Source organism: Barbatula barbatula, assembly GCF_947034865.1.
Source record: "Barbatula barbatula genome assembly, chromosome: 13".
In the NCBI taxonomy this organism is placed as follows: domain Eukaryota; kingdom Metazoa; phylum Chordata; class Actinopteri; order Cypriniformes; family Nemacheilidae; genus Barbatula; species Barbatula barbatula.
In genome coordinates, this window is record NC_136776.1 from 9,141,366 (window position 1) to 9,161,070 (window position 19,705).

The 19,705-nt window shown below is 42.7% G+C and overlaps 1 protein-coding gene across 1 annotated transcript in view; it reads left to right on the forward strand.

Moving 5' to 3' along the window:
* tasora (transcription activation suppressor a) overlaps positions 1 to 19,705 on the forward strand; it is a 43,620-nt gene that overhangs the window by 17,964 nt on the left and 5,951 nt on the right. Inside the window, exons 2-19 of the mRNA XM_079471147.1 lie at positions 1,515 to 1,660; positions 5,854 to 5,946; positions 6,137 to 6,209; positions 7,180 to 7,271; positions 7,361 to 7,492; positions 7,687 to 7,817; positions 7,903 to 7,934; positions 8,209 to 8,314; positions 8,396 to 8,499; positions 15,206 to 15,309; positions 15,396 to 15,468; positions 15,550 to 15,627; positions 15,834 to 16,433; positions 16,598 to 16,971; positions 17,192 to 17,315; positions 17,725 to 18,749; positions 19,254 to 19,376; positions 19,463 to 19,622. Coding sequence (XP_079327273.1) covers positions 1,515 to 1,660; positions 5,854 to 5,946; positions 6,137 to 6,209; positions 7,180 to 7,271; positions 7,361 to 7,492; positions 7,687 to 7,817; positions 7,903 to 7,934; positions 8,209 to 8,314; positions 8,396 to 8,499; positions 15,206 to 15,309; positions 15,396 to 15,468; positions 15,550 to 15,627; positions 15,834 to 16,433; positions 16,598 to 16,971; positions 17,192 to 17,315; positions 17,725 to 18,749; positions 19,254 to 19,376; positions 19,463 to 19,622 — 3,570 coding nt within the window. The remainder of the gene's footprint in view (positions 1 to 1,514; positions 1,661 to 5,853; positions 5,947 to 6,136; positions 6,210 to 7,179; positions 7,272 to 7,360; positions 7,493 to 7,686; positions 7,818 to 7,902; positions 7,935 to 8,208; positions 8,315 to 8,395; positions 8,500 to 15,205; positions 15,310 to 15,395; positions 15,469 to 15,549; positions 15,628 to 15,833; positions 16,434 to 16,597; positions 16,972 to 17,191; positions 17,316 to 17,724; positions 18,750 to 19,253; positions 19,377 to 19,462; positions 19,623 to 19,705) is intronic.

Here is a 19,705-nt window from a genome sequence, read left to right on the forward strand (position 1 = left end):
CCTTAAAACCGGCGAATGTTACTTCTATTATGCTTGCTACTATAATGCGCTTAATCTTATTATTTAAATCAAATTATCTGAAACCGAATTATGCTCACAGCTTCGCTCCAAGGATGAAAGAGCATCCTCCTCATAGGCTCCTAAGGCCTGGAACTCTCTCTCGGCTGACATCAGGTGGCAAATTCACTAGCAACTTTTAAATCTCTTAAAACCTTTTATTTTAGGATTGCTTTTACTTGATTGGATTATTTGTTTTTGTTGTGGTGTTTTATCTGACGTGATGTCTGCTGTGAGTGTGAAGCGCTTAGAGAAAGCAACTTTAAACGGCGCTCCAAAAATAATTATTTATTATTAAATCGAATTATTGCGTTTACATGCGGTAAAGTGTAATATGTTGTTTAAAGACCAAACTACAGTTGCACGTCTGAATGTGGCTGCTGCATTCAGCGCAAGCGGAACTAGTGTCGCAGCAAAGATCAGCAGCAGGAGTCAAATTGTATACATCATGTGAGAATAGTGAAGTGCTGACTGAAATGACAGTGATGGAGGCTTTTCTGTCAAAGAACATGCGATAGAATATGTAAGCGCTGTAATCAGGAGCCGGTTACGTTTTTTTTTTTATTTAAAAAGCTGGTGCTTTGACACGAACATTCAAATGATGTGATCAAACACTTATAATGGCATGACAAAGACATGTAATTGAGGCAGGGTATTTAATAATTTAACAATAAACTTTATGGTCCAAAATAAGCCTTCTTTATGATTTATCAAAATTGCGAGACATTCGGCAGAAATCATAGGGCTTTATCAATGTAGCAAACGAATATGTGGAGCTCTTTGTAGGGTTGTATAAAGTAAATAAACAATGTTCCTGTCTTTTGCTCTCACATAGGCAAAGTGCAGTAACTAGACATTTGGTAAAAATTTTGATAAGGTTTGAAATGGGTGTTGTAACATCTGCTCGGTCTTTCGTTTCAGAGAAACAAGAGTGTCAAAATTGCAGTAACTGGCTGCAATGACTGGCTGGTGTTAAAACTTTGAAGGCATTTTCTCAGTTTAAGTGTTTGTGTACAGCACTTTGGCTTTATAGGGCAGTATAGCATTCCCTCTTACCAACTAGTTAACAATTTGGTGTTGAATCACCATTCAACAGACTTATTCCACGAGCACACTGCTGTCTATTGGACTGTTAGGTACTGCTACATAACTTGTCTAATTAAATAGATAAATACATAAGAAACGATTAAGAAAGGAACAGCCGAAACAAAAATGGCAAAGCATGTTATTGGAACATAAAGAAAATCAAAACGTAACACGCTGTTGATAACAGAACTTCGACGGCTCTGCTCACATTTCATGTATAGAAAAAGAAAGGAAGCGTCTACACGTTACTTGAGTCATTTTGTGTATTTACATGCACTATGTACATACAATTGCTTTTTAAGGTGTAACTGGAGTTGTTAAATAGTGATATAAATGGAATTATAATTGTTGATTTTGCTCTCTGTTCACAGCTTTATTTCAGTATGTGTCAACGGACTCCAGAGAGTTTGCCGACATACTGCAGATCCTTACTTCTTGTTACAAGGAGTCCTTGTCCATGGGGACATTTGTGTACTCTAAGCCCTGCCTGGTCCACAATGAGCTACTGGAGAAAGATGTGAGTCTTTGTTTGCCTTGATTGTATGTATTTGTTTTGCCTGGACTGTATTATCAGAGATGAGTTCTTCACATGAGTTAGGGCTGCGCAAATTAATTGCAATTCCCATTCAAATTGCGATTAAATCGATGTGGCTATCAAGATTGTGGAATCGCAAAAGCTGCGATTGTTTTATGCACAGCTTGTTCGTGAAGCATGGTTATGTGATCAGCAGGAAATGCCGCTCCATCTGAAAGCACTGCGCATTTGAGGTCGCTTATAACGTGCATCATTATTAATATACTTTATTATCAAGCCATACCTGAGGAGGCTTGAAAAAATGTGATAGAAAGGTGCCAGATACAGATCGGAAGACAGCAATTCCTGTTTATACTGTACGAGTGGTACTTCTTTTGTGGAGCACTAGAGTTTCTGCGTGAGAACGCCCTCTGGCTCCAGATGCAGCTACATTCATTCAACTCTACTTCACTAACAAGCTGCGCATAAAAAATCCCAGCCACGTACATACGGGTATAAAAAGATGGCGGCGGTCATTCATTCACCCTTTGGGCTGAGGAACCTGAGAGTTAACTCCCGGTCGCTGCATCGGTTTCGGCGAAGCATTGTGGCATGAAGATACAACTTCTCGTTCCCTCCATCGGGGAACGAGGTTACAGTTGTTAAAAAGACATTCCCCTTCAGTCGGTCTCGGAGAGACTGGGGATATTTCTACACGCCACGGCGCTGAGCCGTATCGCAACCTCCAGCAGCGCAACACTGACTAGACTAGCGAGTCCCAAGAGTGCTACCGCGAGACATGATCTTCCAGTAGAAATAGTAGTGGTCATACTGAGAATCCTGTACTGACTGTCATCACGGACAGTGGCATACACCTCTAGTAGCGAGGTGCTGTCCGGAGCCGTATACTGGGGAAACACTGCTCTTCTCGTCAAAGAGTGTGTTATGGAGGCCACATCCTACCCAAGGGGGATGTTACATGTGGAGACACTAACATAGTCTCACCAGTGGGGAAAACAACACATGAAAAAATGTGTCAGCCCGAGTGGGGGACAAAAACCCAGGTGGGACAACCACCGGAAGGGAGGTCACAGATTCAACAACAGGGAAATCAAAAGTGAGGAATACAACATACAGGACGACCCTACAGGGGAGTCACTACGTATGGGGCACTTGTCCCAGTAAAGGGGTCCACCTGATTAGGGATGACTCTACCAATACTGGACTTAGGTCCAACAGACTGCTCTGCCTAGTCCGTTACAAAATGCCAATGCTTGGTGATGGATGGAATGCCTGTACTTCGCCCTGAGAGGGGGGAAGAATGGAGGCTAAATAGCACACTAGACTCACATGGGAAGGGGAGAAGGCGCTTTCGCGGGCATACCCCCAAACCAGGTGCCCGTCCTATATAGTAGGTAGCCCTCAGGACATGGGCTGACAATGGTTGTAAAACCTCGCGAAGGTACTGCTGTGGGGTCAGCTGTGGCCTAATGGTTAGAGTGTTGGGCTTGTGATCAGAAGGTTGCTGGTTCTAATCTCAGTGCCAGCAGGTCATGACTGAAGGGCCCTTGAGCAAGGCACCTTACCCCTGATTGCTCTGCAGTAATGTGCCACTGTATAAACTACTTGTAAGTCGCTTTGGATAAAAGCGTCTGCCAAATGAATAAATGTAAATGTAAATGTACTGGGCATAGCCCAACACGCAGCGTTATAAATGTCTGCCAGATAGGAGACCTGTGCCAGTGCCCACAAGGAGGCCATACTCCGAGTGGAGAGGGCTCTCACTGCCAGCCGGCACGGGTGATCTTGGGACTTGCGTGAGAATCACCGGGCCTGAATTCTAGGCACCCTTGGGACACGGAGAATGCCTGAAGGTCCCCCACCCTCTTGATAGAGGCGAGCGTCACCAAGAGTGCGGTCTTCATAGTTAGATGAGAAAGACTGGCATCTCTGAGGGGCTCAAACAAGGCCGTGCGAAGGCCCTGTAGGACCACATTACGGTCCCAAGAGGGTACGGAGCATGGTCGAGGTGGATTCACCCTTCTCATGCCCCTGAGGAACCTTGTGACCAGTTCTCAACGTGGAGGGGGAGAGATTACTCTCTAGTCTCTGCTGTAGAAAGGTCAACACTGACCCAATCTGGAAACTTCATGAGTTCTCTCCCCGAGGAGAATACCACAATGAGAAGAGGCGGGAGCTAGTGGCGGGAGCTCTAGCCTGCAAGGCGGTCTCCCTGACCGCCAGCGGCAAGCCACTCAAGGTCTCCACATCCTGTCCAGGGGCCAGGCATGGAGGTTCCAGAGGCCCGGGTTGGGGTCCCAAACCGTGCCCTTCCCCTGCAACAGAAGGTCCTTTGTCATGGGAATTGTCCAGGCGGGAGCTGTCGACCAGATCTGAGAGCAAAGACTGGTTTGGCAAATAGGGCGCCACTACCAGCACTTGATGCCTCTTCCCTGACCTTGCACAGGACCTGCATCGGCTGTCTGGTTGCCCGGGATAAACGTGGCTCGCAGGGATTTGGTTACCTGCTGACTCCAGAGGAGGTGTCGGGCGAGTTGCGACAACAAGATTGATGTACACCACGGCAGTCGTGCTGTCTGACTGGACAAGCACGTGCTTGTCCTGTACGAGGGGCTGGAGCTGCCTCAGTGCCAGAATGACCGCTAGCAACTCTAGGCAGTTGATGTGCCACCGGGTGGGCCCGTCCACCGACCCGATACAGTGTGCCCGTGGCACACCGCACCCATCCCTTGCAGGGAGGCATCCGTCGTTACCACGACACGCCTCAACCTGTCCAAGCGGAACCCCCGTTCGGAGAATGGTCAAGTCTGACCAGTGTCTGAGGCGGCGAAGACACTGAAGCGTTACCGTAATCCGCCTGGTGCCGGTGTGCCACGCAGTCAAGGGAACCCAACTCTGAAGCCATTGCTGAAATGGCTGCATGTGCATCAACCCGAGAGGGATTATCCCTGTCGAGGACGCCATGTGCCCCAGGAGCCTCTGAAAGGCTGATCAACCTCAGACAGTTCGTTGGTGAGACGTGCTGACATACGGACAGAGTCTAGTTCCATACCGAGATAAGAGGAGCTATGCGCGGGGAGAGCTTGCTCTTTTCCCAGTTGACCCGAAGGCACAGACGGTTTAGGTGCCGGAGCACAAGGTTCCTGTGCGTACATAACAAATCTTGCGAGTGTGCCAAGATAATACAGTGCAGGTGCTTGTTCAGGAGGCGCAGGTGCATAATGGGGCACAGCCCGTACTTCATCGTGCCCCAAAAGGGGGGGGGGGCTGTGCCCCATTATGCAAAAAACCCGAACAACATCTCTGTTATAGGGACGAGTTCGACCGCACCCTTCGCCAGAAGGGCGGCAACCTCCTCCCGAAGCACAGGGGCACTCTCTCGCTCCGGGGTATAAAGAATGTCCCGAAGCTTGGGTGGGCGCCTGACAAACTGGATTGCGCAACCGAGACAGCTTGTTCTCTCTAGTCAGCGTGACGGGCTGGTGCGCTGCCAAGCGCCCTAGAACCGCAACAGTGGAACCAGAGGGATGATCTGCTTCACCATGCCTGGGGTCAACAGTCCTGCCGCTCGTCCTTGGAGCCCTGCTCTATCAGTACTAACCTGGCAGATCTTACAAACCAGTCGCAATTTAATCACGTCACCACGTGAGGACCTGCATGATTTTGGCACTGCTGTCATGTCATGTGAAAGCGAGCAGAAAGCCCATGTGCATGCCCAGTCTGAAAATGCACTAAAAGCTGAAGTGACGATCAAATTTATCTGGAGTGTGTAGGTGGTCTAGTAGTCTTGCTCGGAAATTCATTATATTTATTTAAATGTGTTCACGTTGACACTGCACCTGGGGCTGGATTCACAAAACAATCTTCAAGAAGAAAATTGCCCAAACTTTAATTTAAGAAAAAAGTTAGTAATGTGTTCCCGGAAAAAACTTAAGACTCTTTGACTTTTCTCGAGATTGATCAAAGGGAAAAAATTCAGAAGATTTGTATTGTATTGAGCCAGAATCATAAATAAAAAATAATACTTATTTTTTATGTGGTTAACATAGATGCAAGTCTGCCTCTGCTATTGTTTGCAAATTTAATAAAATAATCTGTCTACAGTAATTCTTCCTAGTCTGGATACAGGCGGTAGTTTATCATAACAGAAGTGATGATTTGGTGTTTTTGTGCAGTTTATGGAAAAAAGAAGGGAACTCAAGCAAGATGGGCGAACAGAGAAAGAGCTCTCCGAAACTTTCTGTTTCCTGCTCTGTGATGCTCAAAAGGTAAAACCATCTATATTCCTACAACAAAATCAAACAGGCCCTTCAACCTATTGTTCAACCTTTCATAAGTTCATGACATAGTGACCGTCTTCAAAGTGATTATTTTGTCCATTTCTGCTGCGGTTTGTGCTGTAATGATATGTCCGAACTGTGGTCAAGTTATTTATGTGTTGGTTGTTGCCGGTTGTAGATCTCAGCAGTGTGTGAAAGAGGTCTGTCTGTCGGCAACAGTTGGATGAACACTTTAGGGAATCCATCCAAAGGTAAGGTCACACAATAAGTAAGTAATAATTGAAGATGGGCAGTTCTAAAGTTAATAAACACTCCGAAGTGGTAATGCTGCCACGACACCTCGAGTTTGCATTAACTTCCGAACAATTGAACGGACCGGAGTCAATTATTCTGTTATACCAAGGCTACCACACCACAAGACGTTGTTCAAATGTTTAATTTCAACGTTTGTCCAGTTATCGTCTTTTAAATGTTGTTGATGATAGGACTACTTTCTTGCGTATCTCATTTCAAGCGTCCGTTAGAGCCAATGATCACGGAAGCTTGAGCTACATGCTGTGTGTGTGTGTGTGTGTGTGAGAGAGAGAGCGAGAGACTGCGCACACACCTGTGTGTTTGCAGTAACGTGACAAAAAAGCCAGTGATGATAAATGATTCATTTTTTGTATTGTTTCTTCTGTTATCTGTTATCTTCAGCTGTAAAAAAATCAAACAAACCTGTTTCTCTTTCGCTCTCTCGCTCTCTCGCGCTCGCTCTCGCTCTCTCTAATGAATACCCATATTACGTTTGTCAACCAATCAGATTGAAGCATTCAACAGCCCCATGGTATACATTTTTATAAAGACACTGATTCTTCAGCTATTTAATTTGTAGTTTTATTTCAGTTCAGGCAGTTTGATTTCAGTTCTGTTGGATTTTATACATTTTTATAAATCTCATAAAAACACACCTGTGTAGTTTATTAGGTTTTGCACTGCTTTTGCATTTTGTTTAGGGTCATAACATCAATGAATGCAGTAATGCTCTTTGTGTCTTACTTGCCGAAAAAAGTTTAATCTATAATTACATAAAAAGTGAGATATAAAGTTTGTAAATAGGTGGCTTTGTTTTAAGTAAATACAGTTCTGGTGATTCTCTCAGATCAATTTATGCAAATAAAGTAGTGGGTCGTCTACAGGATCAACAAAGCAGATATTAACTTGAATATGTTGACATTGCAGGTGCATATCTATGTCAGTTCTCCGATTTACTCCAAATTGCCCCCTTGGAGCCCGGATCTACAGGAAATATCATCATCTTTAAAGTTATAAAGGTACAGAGTCTTCCACTCATTTAAAATGACATTATAGATTAATAATAAATGTAGTTTTTGTTGAAAATATGTAATCTTTTGTCATTCAGGGTAAAGTGAAGAGTGTACATGAGTCTATGTCCAGAGGTATGGATCCTACACCAAAATTTGACAGCCACTTCTCCAAGAACGCAACCCGAGTGACGTCCTTACAGTCGTACAAGTCATTTGAGTATACCCAGGTGAAATGCTTTTAGCGTCTAAAGGAGAAGTTCACTATAAAATTTACTGTAAAAATTAGCATGAAATGTCATAATGAAGTACTCCTTTAAGTGCACTCTTTTGATTAAGATAAAGTGATCTCTAAATCAAAAGTTAAAATCATCATTACCAGAAATTCCTGTGAGGTGACTAACTGTAGTGCATCTCTTTACAGCAATACTTCTACGAGTATGTGGACTTTGAGATTTCCTCTAGACCGAGGCATGTGCGACCGTATGCTGTGGTCTCTTATCAGTTACAAAGAAAAGAAACTTCAGCAGCCCCTAAACCGCTGCCCCCTCTCAGGTACCCGTTTACTCTCGCTAACTCTTGGTTGTTGCAACTGACTTATGTGGCTCTAGTGTTGATAAAATCTTTCTTTGGTTCTCAGGTCTAACAGTCTTTCATTGGGGACAAGCATAGGTAAGCGGCACATTAAATTTCTGTAACCGCAATGACTTAACACATTTATCACCCCATGTCGTTCCAAACTTGTACACAATAGGTTATTCTTAGAATAACACGTTCTTGTTGAGGCAGGGGTGGGAATATCCATGCTGAAATTTTCCCACCTCATACCTCAATTATGTCACTTTTGCATGTACACCACATGATGTTGCCATGAGAAGTCAACTAGGACTGAATGTAATTCAGACTGCAAGTGAATTTACAGTAATTTGTTATGTTCTTGTGATAGGCAGGCGCAGCTACACAGTGTGGCGGGGACAATTTGTAAACGGAGACAAAGATGTGTATCACGCTTGCCTTCGATCTCACTCTCAACCTTTTCTGCCATACAAACTGTAAGTCCCAGTCACCTGGAGTCTAGTGATTTGATATTGAGCATGTTAAACAACTCATGATGAGGCTTCTGTGGCTTTCAGACCAGAGAATATTGAGATTGGTAAAGTCATGAGACTGGAGCAGGTGAAACAGAAGATCCCATCTCCGCTCTTCTCCTGGAAGCTTTACACAGGCAGCCACGAAGGTTTGACCGCACGGGACACAAACACTTTTTGGTTATACATGAGTGCATGTGTTTGCTCTGATGTGTGTAAGATGGTCAATCATCAGAAAGCATGTGAAACATTATCAAATATATTTTACAAACTGCATTATTCTATCACTAATCGCACTATTTAACAATTTAATGCACATGTAGCCCTATAAAACTGGTTTTAGCTATAAGTGCGCTGAATAAGGGCACATACTCAACTCATGAATCAATAGGCTTGTTTAAGATGGCCAAATTCTTCGCAGAGTCGATCACCGGTGATCAGCGCAAGATGCATGTCGGTTAGAAATGTGTCTGAATTACATCCGCCTTGCTCTGATGTCATGCTGACGTGTGCCAAGAAACTTTCACGGCGGCCTGGCATAATTACGCAGGCAAGCGCAGTTTCTTCCCCCCCGACTGCGTTGATGAAAAGCATGATGGGAAAAGACTTTCTGGCGACACCGCTAACATGCTCATTGTTGTCAGCTGAAATCTTTTTCCTAAATGTTCCATTAATATATCCATTTACTGAAGTAGTTCTTGTGGCAAATCAATTGCATCGGTTTCATCTGCGATAAAAAGCAAATATTTTAAATGAAAGTATAACAAAACCCGGCATACTTTCACACCCTGCTACACTCCATCAAGAACCCTGCGTTCAGCAAACCAGCGGCGCTTTGTGTTGCCTTCTCATAAGGGCATTATATCGCTCTCCCGCTCATTCTCCTTCACAACTCCTTCCTGGTGAAACATTCTTCCTAACACGGTCAGGTCAACCACATTTCTCACAACCTTCAAAAAACTACTTAAAACCCATCTCTTCTGTGAATACTTTACAGACAAATGAGAACAAATTTAAATTAACAACTAACCCTCTCTTCTCTCAACAGGTAGTGGTCTAGCTTTTGTTGAAACTAGTAACTTCGTATTGGCACCTATCGTACTATCGCTTATTGCTCCCCGAACTCTTTGTAATTCGGTTTGGATAAAAGCGTCTGTTAAATGACTAAATGTAAATGTAAAAACATTACAAAACAAGATTGTATACAGTTTACATGCAAAAACAAAATTTTTTAGAGGGGCTAAGAAAAGAAAAAAATATAAAAGATAATACAAAAAAACAAACAACAAAGACGTTAGAAAAGAACGAAAAAAATTGCAATTTTCTAGCCATCAATTTTGATAAATTAAAAAAAAAATTTGGGAAAACAATTCTCAGCTAACAAAAGTAAGTTATATATATATTTTTTAAAGTTTGACGTTTGAACCATATTCAAAAAAATGTATACACGCCATGTTAAATTCTAACAACATTTGACTCATTTAACCACAATTATTGCACTTGCTAAATGTGCTCCAAAAGAAAGGTAACACTTTAGAAAAGGGACCAATTATCACTATTAACTTGTTAGCATATTGACAGTTTTTATTACTTAATAAGCACACATTCTACATGACCATATCCTACTTCCTTAAGCCTACTCAATACCTAAACATAACGACTACCCTACTAACGATTAATAAGCAACAAATTAGAAGTTTACTGAAGCAAAAGTCATGGTTAATGGTTTATTTATACAGAGAATTGGACCTTAAAATAAAGTGTGACCGAAAGGAAAATATGGTCTGTGTATTTTGGAAATGTGTTACAGAATTTACACTCTCCAGAAAGATAAATATCTTATACCATTTTTTAATTAATTTCTTTGATTTTTGTGACAAACTGGAAACTTTTAAAAGGAGGTTCCAATATGTTTAAGCATTTGTTTGTAAAAGAAAATATCTTTCATACAGCCATGGTTCATGGTTGAGAGTTTGTCTAATACAAGTTTTAGAACATTTCTCACTTTTAGACTTTCCTTAAAAAAAAAAGTTCCCTTGCTGACATTTCCAGTCTACTCCACTGCGCGATTTAAGAAATGTTCGTCTTGTAGGGCTGTTAGATTCAGATTTTCTGGAATCAACTCCAATTCCTGGTTTGGGAATCAAAAAAAATAATTCCAAGAATCTATTCCTAGCTGCTGTTTAAGATTCCTGCTCAATTCCCTGTTTTCAACACATTTCTAAAGCCATACAATTTTCTCTTTACATTTATTTATGTTTATAGTTTCTATATCAAAAACGTTAACCAAATATGTTGATCTTGTCCTGCAATTCCAATGTATCATTAATAATATCATTAATAATCTAATTTACTAGCTGTTTTAAAAAAATGAAGCACCGGTCAAATAATAACATTTGTTATTCCGCAGTGTACACAAAAATACTTGAGGGATATAGATAGAGTAGACCGATCGATAATCAGTAAATTGTATTAAAAATATTAAGTAGTGAAGACAGGTGTTGAAAAAGTTCTGTCCAGCTTTAACAGCTTTAAACAGACGTCCAAGTAAATACGTTGTGAGACTGTGCTTTATATACATGTAATTCTCTTCACGCACTCAACAGGGGATTTGCCACAAAGTACTGAGTCATGTTTTGTAATGGGGTCAAATACTTATTTCATTCATTAAAATGCAAAGTGGTTCAAACTTTTTTTTGAATAAATTTTTCTGTTGCTTTTCCATTTGTCGCTGTTGAATTATACCTACCATTAGAATTACAGACATATAATATCATTTCTTTGTCAGTGGTCAAACATACAACATCAGCAGGGGATCAAATACTTTTTTCCTTCACTTTATGATTTTTTGAATGTGTGGATACATGTATTTATATCTGCATTGTGTCTGCAAACAAAGCTTTTGCTTTTATGGTACTTATGTCAAGAACAAGAAACTAATGTGATTTTAGTTCACCAATGACATCAGCTAAGGGGCGGGGTTTTTGGAGGCTAAAAATAGAGAAATAGATTTGTTAAATGGAATCGATTCCAACCTTTGGAATCGACTATCGATTCTTAACACCTTGGAATCGAAAGTATTCACAGCGCTTCACTTTTTCCACATTTTGTCATGTTACAGCCTTATTCCAAAAAGGATTCAATTAATTATTTTCCTCAAAAATCTACAAACAATACCCCATAATGACAACGTGAAAGAAGTTTGTTTGAAATCTTTGCAAATTTATAAAAAATAAAAACGAAAAAAGCATATGTACATAAGTATTCACAGCATTTGCCATGACAATCAAAATTGAGCTTAGGTGCATCCTGTTTCCACTGATCTTCCTTGAGATGTTTCTACAGCTTGTTTGGAGTCCACCTGTGGTAAATTCAGTTGATTGGACATGATTTGGAAAGGCACAAACCTGTCTATATAAGGTCCCGTAGTTAACAGTGCATGTCAGAGCACAAACCAAGCCATGAAGTCTGTAGACCTCCGAGACAGGATTGTATCAAGGCACAGATGTGGGGAAGGGTACAACATTGTTCTGCAAGATTGAAGGTCCCAATAAGCACAGTGGCCTCCATCATCCGTAAATGAAAGAAGTTTGGAACCATCAGGATTCTTCCTAGCGCTGGTCCCCCGGCCAAACTGAGCGATCGGGGGAGAAGGCCCAAAGTCAGGGAGGTGGACAAATAACCCGATGGTCACTCTGAAGAACAACAATCTCTGCAGCACTCCACCAATCAGGCCTGTATGGCAGAGTGGCCAGATGGAAGCCACTCCTCAGTAAAAGGCACTTGACCGCCCGCCAGGAGTTTGCCAAAAGGCACCTGAAGGACTCTCAGACCATGAGAAACAAAATTCTCTGGTCTGATGAAACGAAGATGCGACCTAGTATTTGTAAAGTAAAAGTAAAGCTGTTTTGTTTTTCTTTTTAAGTGAAGGCACACATGTGTCTGTATGGTTTGTAACATGGGTCATTCCTTTTGTTCAGTACCATTTGAATCCCCAAGACACAATATGAAATATTTTAGATAAAAATAGGATTATTACAATTTCATCTGTACAAATACATCTACTGATGCTACTGGACACATCTTCAGTGATGTTCCTGTAATCATTGGGTGTTTCGGGTCTATCAACATCATACACACTCATCCAGGCTACCCAGCTGAGGCTGATAAGACCCCAGCTTGTGTCCAGTTGTCGAATCTAGCTACTTTGACCCCATAGATCTCCTCTCTTGAGCCATAGCCATCTTGAGGCTAAGGGGGAAGACCAGGGTACGGGGGGCCTGCTACGGTCTCCCTACCAGAGTATCCACTGCACTTCCAGGGGACACAAGGTCTAGTGCTCAGTGCCACCGCAAGGCACCGCGAAGGAGAGTACCCTGGCTGGTTGAGGACCGAGCGGCAGCACGACGGGGAACCAGACTAGAGTTGCGGACCGTCAGTGAGAGAGGACCTACCTGGAGTTTATCTTGTGGTTTTATGTAGCTGCCGGCATTTTACTTTGTTTATTTTATTAAAAGCAATTTTACGTTCACCGTTTCCCGGCTTCTTTCCTTTTATGGATCTTTGTTACACCCTGCTTCTGACCTCGATTGGTAGACACCTTACCCTCCATCCGGTTTGTCGACATTTGCTGACCAGTCCCTCGTACTTGGCGAGCTTCCTTTCAAAGGCCTCTTCCAGGCGGTCTTCCCAAGGGACTGTTATCTAACAAAACCACTTGTTTGGTGGACTCAGACAAGAGAACAACGTCCGGTCTTAAGATTGTGGTCACAATGTGGTTTGGGAACTTGTTACTTCTCCAGGTCCACCAACAGCTGCCAGTCCCTCGCAGTGGCCAGGATGCCTGCAGATGCTTTTGCAGCTGGTCTTGGCTGCTCTCCAGCTCTGCTGAAGGTGATTGCTTGAATGGAGGGGTGGGAGCGCTTTACCTCCCCTCTCCCAGTGCCTTTAGAGAACATTCTGAGTTGCTGCCCAGTGTTCCACACCTGGAGCATAGCAGACATGCCGGTGTCTCCACTTTCCCCATATGTTAAGGTTTGATGGGCTAGGAAGTACATCATATACCGCTTGGATGAGAAAGTTGATCCGCTGTGGCTCTGCTTTCCACAGCTCTGCTCATGTCACCTTCCTCTCGATCGTGTTCCCCCATCGTTTCCAGGCACCCTGCTGCCTCATTCCACCTGTCCTGCAGGTTCTCTCCTTCTCGACTACTGCTCTCACCTCCTCCTGGACTAGGTGACGCCTTTCCTTCCCTTTGATGGTGTCAATGTGGGGAGTTGAAAAGAAACCCAGTCCAGCCCTGTCTCTTGCTAACACTCCCACCCGGCTGCTGTGATTTAATCTTGCCTCTGCTTGTTGAACAGCCCCCTCAGCCTTCCACTTCCAACCAGTCCTAACTTCAATCCCAGCCATTCCTCTATACTGCATCACTTCCCTGGCTCTCGTTACCTTTACCGGGGGGCTGCTAGAATTTTATAGTTTTATTTAATTAAGACTGCATATATGAATTTATAGTCTGTCTGATATTTGACCTGTGTTTTGACTACCATAACCTTATATGTTTTGCTTGTAGTCAATGTTTTCTTGTACAGCTGCTTTGTAACAATGAAAATTGTAAAAAGCGCTATATAAATAAAGCTGACTTGACTTGACCTTTAAATCCTCTTCCAAGGACTTGAGTGGCAGTTGCAGTTTGTTGCCGTGCCCATAGAGTGCGATGCTACTTAGACTTTTTGGAAGCCCCATCCATTTCTGAGGTGGATGCTGATATTCCTCTCTAAGGTTTCCACAGTCGAGATTGGCACTTCGTAGACGAGGAGTGGCCACAGGATCTTGGGAAGAGTTCCTGCTGGTATAGCCAAGCTATGAACTTCCCTGGCAATCCAGACCGGTCCACTGACTTCAGCCATCTGTCCAGCTCAGTGCAGGTTGACTGAATGGATGCTGCGTCCCTCAGGGGACTTTCTCTTCTCAGCACCATTGATCTCGACTTAGCCGGTTTGAAACGCATCCGTGCCCACCTCATTAGCTTTTCGAGACCCTTTAAAATCCACCGGCAGCCTGGGACTGACTCTGTGGTGACTGTGAGGTCATCCATAAATCTGAACTGATGTGTCGATAAACGTATTCTTTGAGAGGAAGGTACACAGCAGGTTAGAGACAGCACTTTAGAAGATCTTTGCTTCAACACACAACATGGAGATAATGCGAAAAATTGTCTATCTATCTTGGAGTTCTCCTCCTTTGGAATGCAGACTCCTTCAGCAACTCTCCACAGTTCATAAAGCTTGTCTTTTAATCCAGTATTTGGCGGACCAAAAACCCTGTCCATTAGCCCTGAGTAAGCCCCGCTAAAGCAATCCCTGAAAGTGACTATGGAAACACTACTGTCCCTGGCACGCAATAGCATGCCGTTTCCGGCTTGATAGTGGAAAGCCGGCTATTTTTACTCTTAATATCTAAAGAACTAAACACTCAGAGCGACTGACCAAGACCAAGAGTTCGAAGACTCTAAACAGCCTTAGAAATCAACTTCGAACTCAGGCTGTTTTCTGAAAATTTTGTAAAAAATAAAGGTAAAAAATACACGTGAAATATAAAGCTTTTTATAATCGAATCATGCAAACCTTATGTCGAGTACCAAAAAAACTAAACATGGCTCCCTTTAAAAATGCAATATAGTTGGGATGTTAAGGTAACAGAAGCTACATTGGCTCCTATGATTTGTCCCTGTTGGAACGTACCCATTTCCGAGATAATATACAGTCAAAGCAACGTTTTTTTTTCACAGTGGCCTAAAGATGCTCATAGGGTTGAGATGTTGTCTGCTTAATCATTCTCTGCTTTGTCTTATAGTCTGTAAGAGTGGCGTGTACTGCAGTATGTTTGAAGTGGTGGAGAAAGACAAGTCTCTCAAGAGTTTGAATGCATTACTACTGAAACTAGAGGAAGAGGGGCTGGTGGGTGACTATTGTCTTCCAATTCTGATTCATAGCCAACGCTTTAGCCGTCTATGCAGGAGCTGATCGTTGTCTTGTATGCGTAGGTGTTGGTGAATATGCTAAACAACAGGGGTTTTCTCTTTCTGCTCTCTGCCAACCAGATGGCCAACTCAAGCGGTAGGACAAAATTCTACTATTGGCGAGAATGACAATACATTTTACAATTTGAAAACACCTTAAACATATTTTATTTTACAGAGCGACAAGGCAGTTGGAAAGCATCATCTATACATGCTCTTTTCATATACAGTGAGGAGCGTGACCTGATAAAAAACTGTGAGTATTGTGTTGTCGTTTTCACTTGAGTTTGTGTGGCATAGTTTTCTTTTTAACTGGAACGGCACAAGGCCAAGTAGACCATGACAATTGTCATTTTTGGGTGAACTATTTATTGAAGAGCCACAGCAATGTAGAACCTTACACATTTTGTCATTATTTGTCAATAACATGTCAATAACGTGTCAATATTTGTCACCCATAAGCGAAAAATCTCCCTGATGTCTGCAGACCATTGTCCTCTGAGCTGCATGATCCCATCATCCCCCAGCATGATTCCTTCATCTCTTCCCTCCACTACGCCCTGGGTAAAGCTCGAAGCAACCCTCCCGCTGACCCCAGCACTGCCGTTGAGCAGCATATTTATGACTACCTGAAAAACCTCCAGGAAGGCAAAGTCCTTCAGCGCATTAGGACGGACTACAAAACTACATTGGACATCAGGGAAACTGTGTTCCCCGCTCCCAAAAAGAAGTCCAACTGGGAAAGCTTCATGCGGCCATACATCTACAACCCAGCCGTGTTCACAATGATTCTGGAGAGAGTGAAGAAGAAAGTAGAGGAGTTCCGAGTTCAGACCGAACTGAACACTGTGGAATGGGACCCTCACAATGACCCAGAGAAAGTGAAAGAGCTTTTGAAACTCATTCAGATGAGGAGGCACTCGAAGGGAAAGCTATCTTGTGCAGGTGAAATAAGTCCAGCGGCAGTGGAGGATGCCTGTGTGCTAAAGAGGAAGATGGAAGAGGATGCTCACGAAGGAAACTCAAAGCGTCAGAGAAATGAACTTGAGGAGTTCAGAGAAGGTAAAAGGAATGGTCTTAAGTGTTACTTCTCCCAAAAATAATTTACTACTTCACCTCTTGGTTGAGTAGTACTCAAGAAGTGCCGTGTTTGATGACGTTTTAAATTAATGGGTCGCTTACGCTTGTGCTGGGGTTTTGTTCATATGATCTTTTCTCTTTATCAGCAGAGAGGCCATTCAGTCCATCTATAGCAAATGTTCTGAACACTGTCGGCCTTCAGGACACGGACCTCAGGAAGGACAAAACTCAGGGTGCGCTGAAAATCATGGAGATTCTAGACAGTTTAGGAAAGACGAGTCTCGACACAGATCTGCGCAGGGAAAAGGCTCAGGGGGCGCTGGAGGTCATTAAGTTGATAGACAACCTGACCCAAGGCACAACAGGGTTACCCAGAAACAGAGACGACATAGAGGCGAAAGACATTTCTGATTCTACACTGTTTGACAGCATGTTACGACTCGGCCTCCCCATTGACCGTGACATTGACCTGAGAAGACCATTCGCTGATGATGGACCAGAGAGGACTGACTGTCTTGAGGTAGAGTCTTATTAGTCTGTTTAAAGCAAACTCACCAGTTGCAAACTTAATTTAAAGAATAGTTCACCCATCATTTACCTACAATCATGTCACAATTTGGAACCACTGACAGGAAAAGAGTGGTCAGTAGTTTCCTGAAAATGTCTGTTAATGAGTTCCAGGGAAGAGAGTAAGTAATAATGACATACGGGAGCGTTTATGAGTTGTTGTGCTGTTTCAGGAGACCTCTGGAAGCTTGAGTAGTTTAGAAGCGTTCAGCCCATGCTCCGATTCTGGTGGACAGCAGCGTGGTATCAACCTGCTCGGGGAAAAGTCAATCCCATGGGTACTAATACCCATCACAGGTAAAACAAAGTAGTTCAGAAGATTTCAGTAGATCTATGATAACCATTTTCTACCTTAATCCTGAAGTAATCCAGAACGTAAACATAAGCCTGACAGAATGTAATAACAATAACATTTCCCTCTCTATCAAGTATTTCTTTTAAATTATCTTTGCAACCCTAGTCCTTGCATTCCTAATGTTTTAAAAAAATGTTTTACAAAAGGCCAGTGACATTCAAATAACAAAGATATATTTTTATAGGCAATATTTACAGTCATTCCCAACAAAAGGGTTGAACCTATGTAAACATAATGGGATTCTGATGATGACTGTAAGGAACAATTGCCTCTGTTTTGTGCCAAAACATTGTTTAAAACAGGGAATTGTCATTGTTTAAACTATGGAAGCGTTTTTTCTTTTCTGTTTAGGTCTTAAAACAGAGAGATATTCCCAGAGAAAGATGGAATATCCTGAAGATCCACGTTTCCTTCAGAGCCCAACAGTCTCTACACACACCACACCAGACTCAAAGGATCTTTCACCACCCTACCAGCCCGACAGCAGCAACATTTTAGCTGACATAGATGTGCAGACAGCGGAAGAGATCGAGTCCTCTGCTGCAGCCATATTTTCTGACAGTCCTGCAGATGCTGGGCCACAGTTGAATGCTGTAGACCACATAGTCGATGAGTTGATCTCTGGCTTTTCCACTATGGTTGAAGAGCTTTTGAAGGACAAACACATTTATTACGTTTCCTGCTCAAGCACTCAGAGCCCTCGGGAACCCCCCCAGAGACCCGTTCCGCCTCTGTCTGAATACATCTCCGACTTCAACACCCCGCTTCCTATCAATAACTACATCAGCTCCTTCCATGACAGTCTCATGTTGTTCATAGACTCGCAAGATATGAAACTGCACAACACAGCTTTAGAAGATGTGTCTTCTTCCTCTGCTAAAGAAGTTTCTTCAAATACTCCTGTGTCGTTCCCCAACATTCTGTATTCTTGCGTTTCATCATCTTCACCCCCTAAACCCAGCCAGTCCCCTACTACTAGCACTCCACCTGCCCCAGTGACACAACCACACCCTCAGTCAAGTCCACCTCATCCAGATGTTCACCATCTACCTCATAAAGTGAGGGATTTAGATGGGAATGGTGTGACACAAGAGATACCCGAAGTTAACACCCTTCCCAGGTTGTGTGATTTGGATAGCAGTTCAACCCCAGAGGGGTCAGCCGCTGTGGAGGAGCACACGGTGAGCACTGCGGTGAAGAGTGAAGATGTTTCGATAGAACACACGCATTCTGCCATCAGCAGCATCATCGATCGGTTGCAGCCAGAGGTGATCAGTAACCTGGTGGAGATCATTAAAGGAGTGCAGAAGAACGCTATTTACTTCTACCTACATTCCCAGGATGAGGAGGAGAGTGATGTCTGTTGGGAAATAAAGGTACAATTCTCTTTTTTACTTCTGCTTCAGTGAAGAATCGTTTTTGTGCACCTTATATCAGCAGAGTTTGCATTGTTCGATGTCACATGCCGTACCGCATGAATTGTGAACCAAAGATATTAAACACACAGCTAAAAGCTAATAATTATGCACAGTCGCCGCCAAATGGTCATGAGTTGGAAGTACAGTATATCAGTGTAATCTATAAAAATGTCTAAACATTTTATCATCGCTAATATTTTTTTTAAAGATGTTTCTTGTTCTAAATGTGTGGAGCAAAATCCACTAAAACTTAGGTAGGGTGAGAGATATTGATTTTGATCCTTACGATTTTAAATAGTCGATAACCTGAAATGCGAGGAGAATTGCCACAGGTTTCTTGTTTGTTGTCCTACAACAAGCTTTAGGTTTTTTATTAGATGTTTCAGTCAATTACATTTATTGAGTTTAATAGACCAACTGAGTGGAGATCTTAACCTTGTCTTGTTTTGACTTATGTTACAGGAATATTTGAAGAAGCTAGGGAATATGGAGTCTAGTCCTCATGGCTTCCTTGAAAAAAGCATTGGTCCAGATAAACTGCTGGTCATCATTCAGAATATGGATATCGCTGCACAGGTTCATAAGGTAAATCACAGTCCAGCACTGCTCAATTGATTTCATTGGCACACTCTGAATTTTATGTTTTATGCACACTTGTTTCGTACTCACAGATACCTGCTTTAGTCTCCTTGAAGAAGCATCCATCTGTGAGCTTTGCTGGTGTTGATAACCGTAGTGACATTCAAAACCACACCTATAATGAACTCTTCCAGTCTGGAGGTTTCATTGTTTCAGATGAAAATGTCCTGAACCCTGATGTCATCACAGCAGGTAACATCTGTCTAACACTGTTGTCAGCTATCAAGAAATCGAAATAGGGTACAATTCTTGAAATGGTTTTTCATATTAAATGC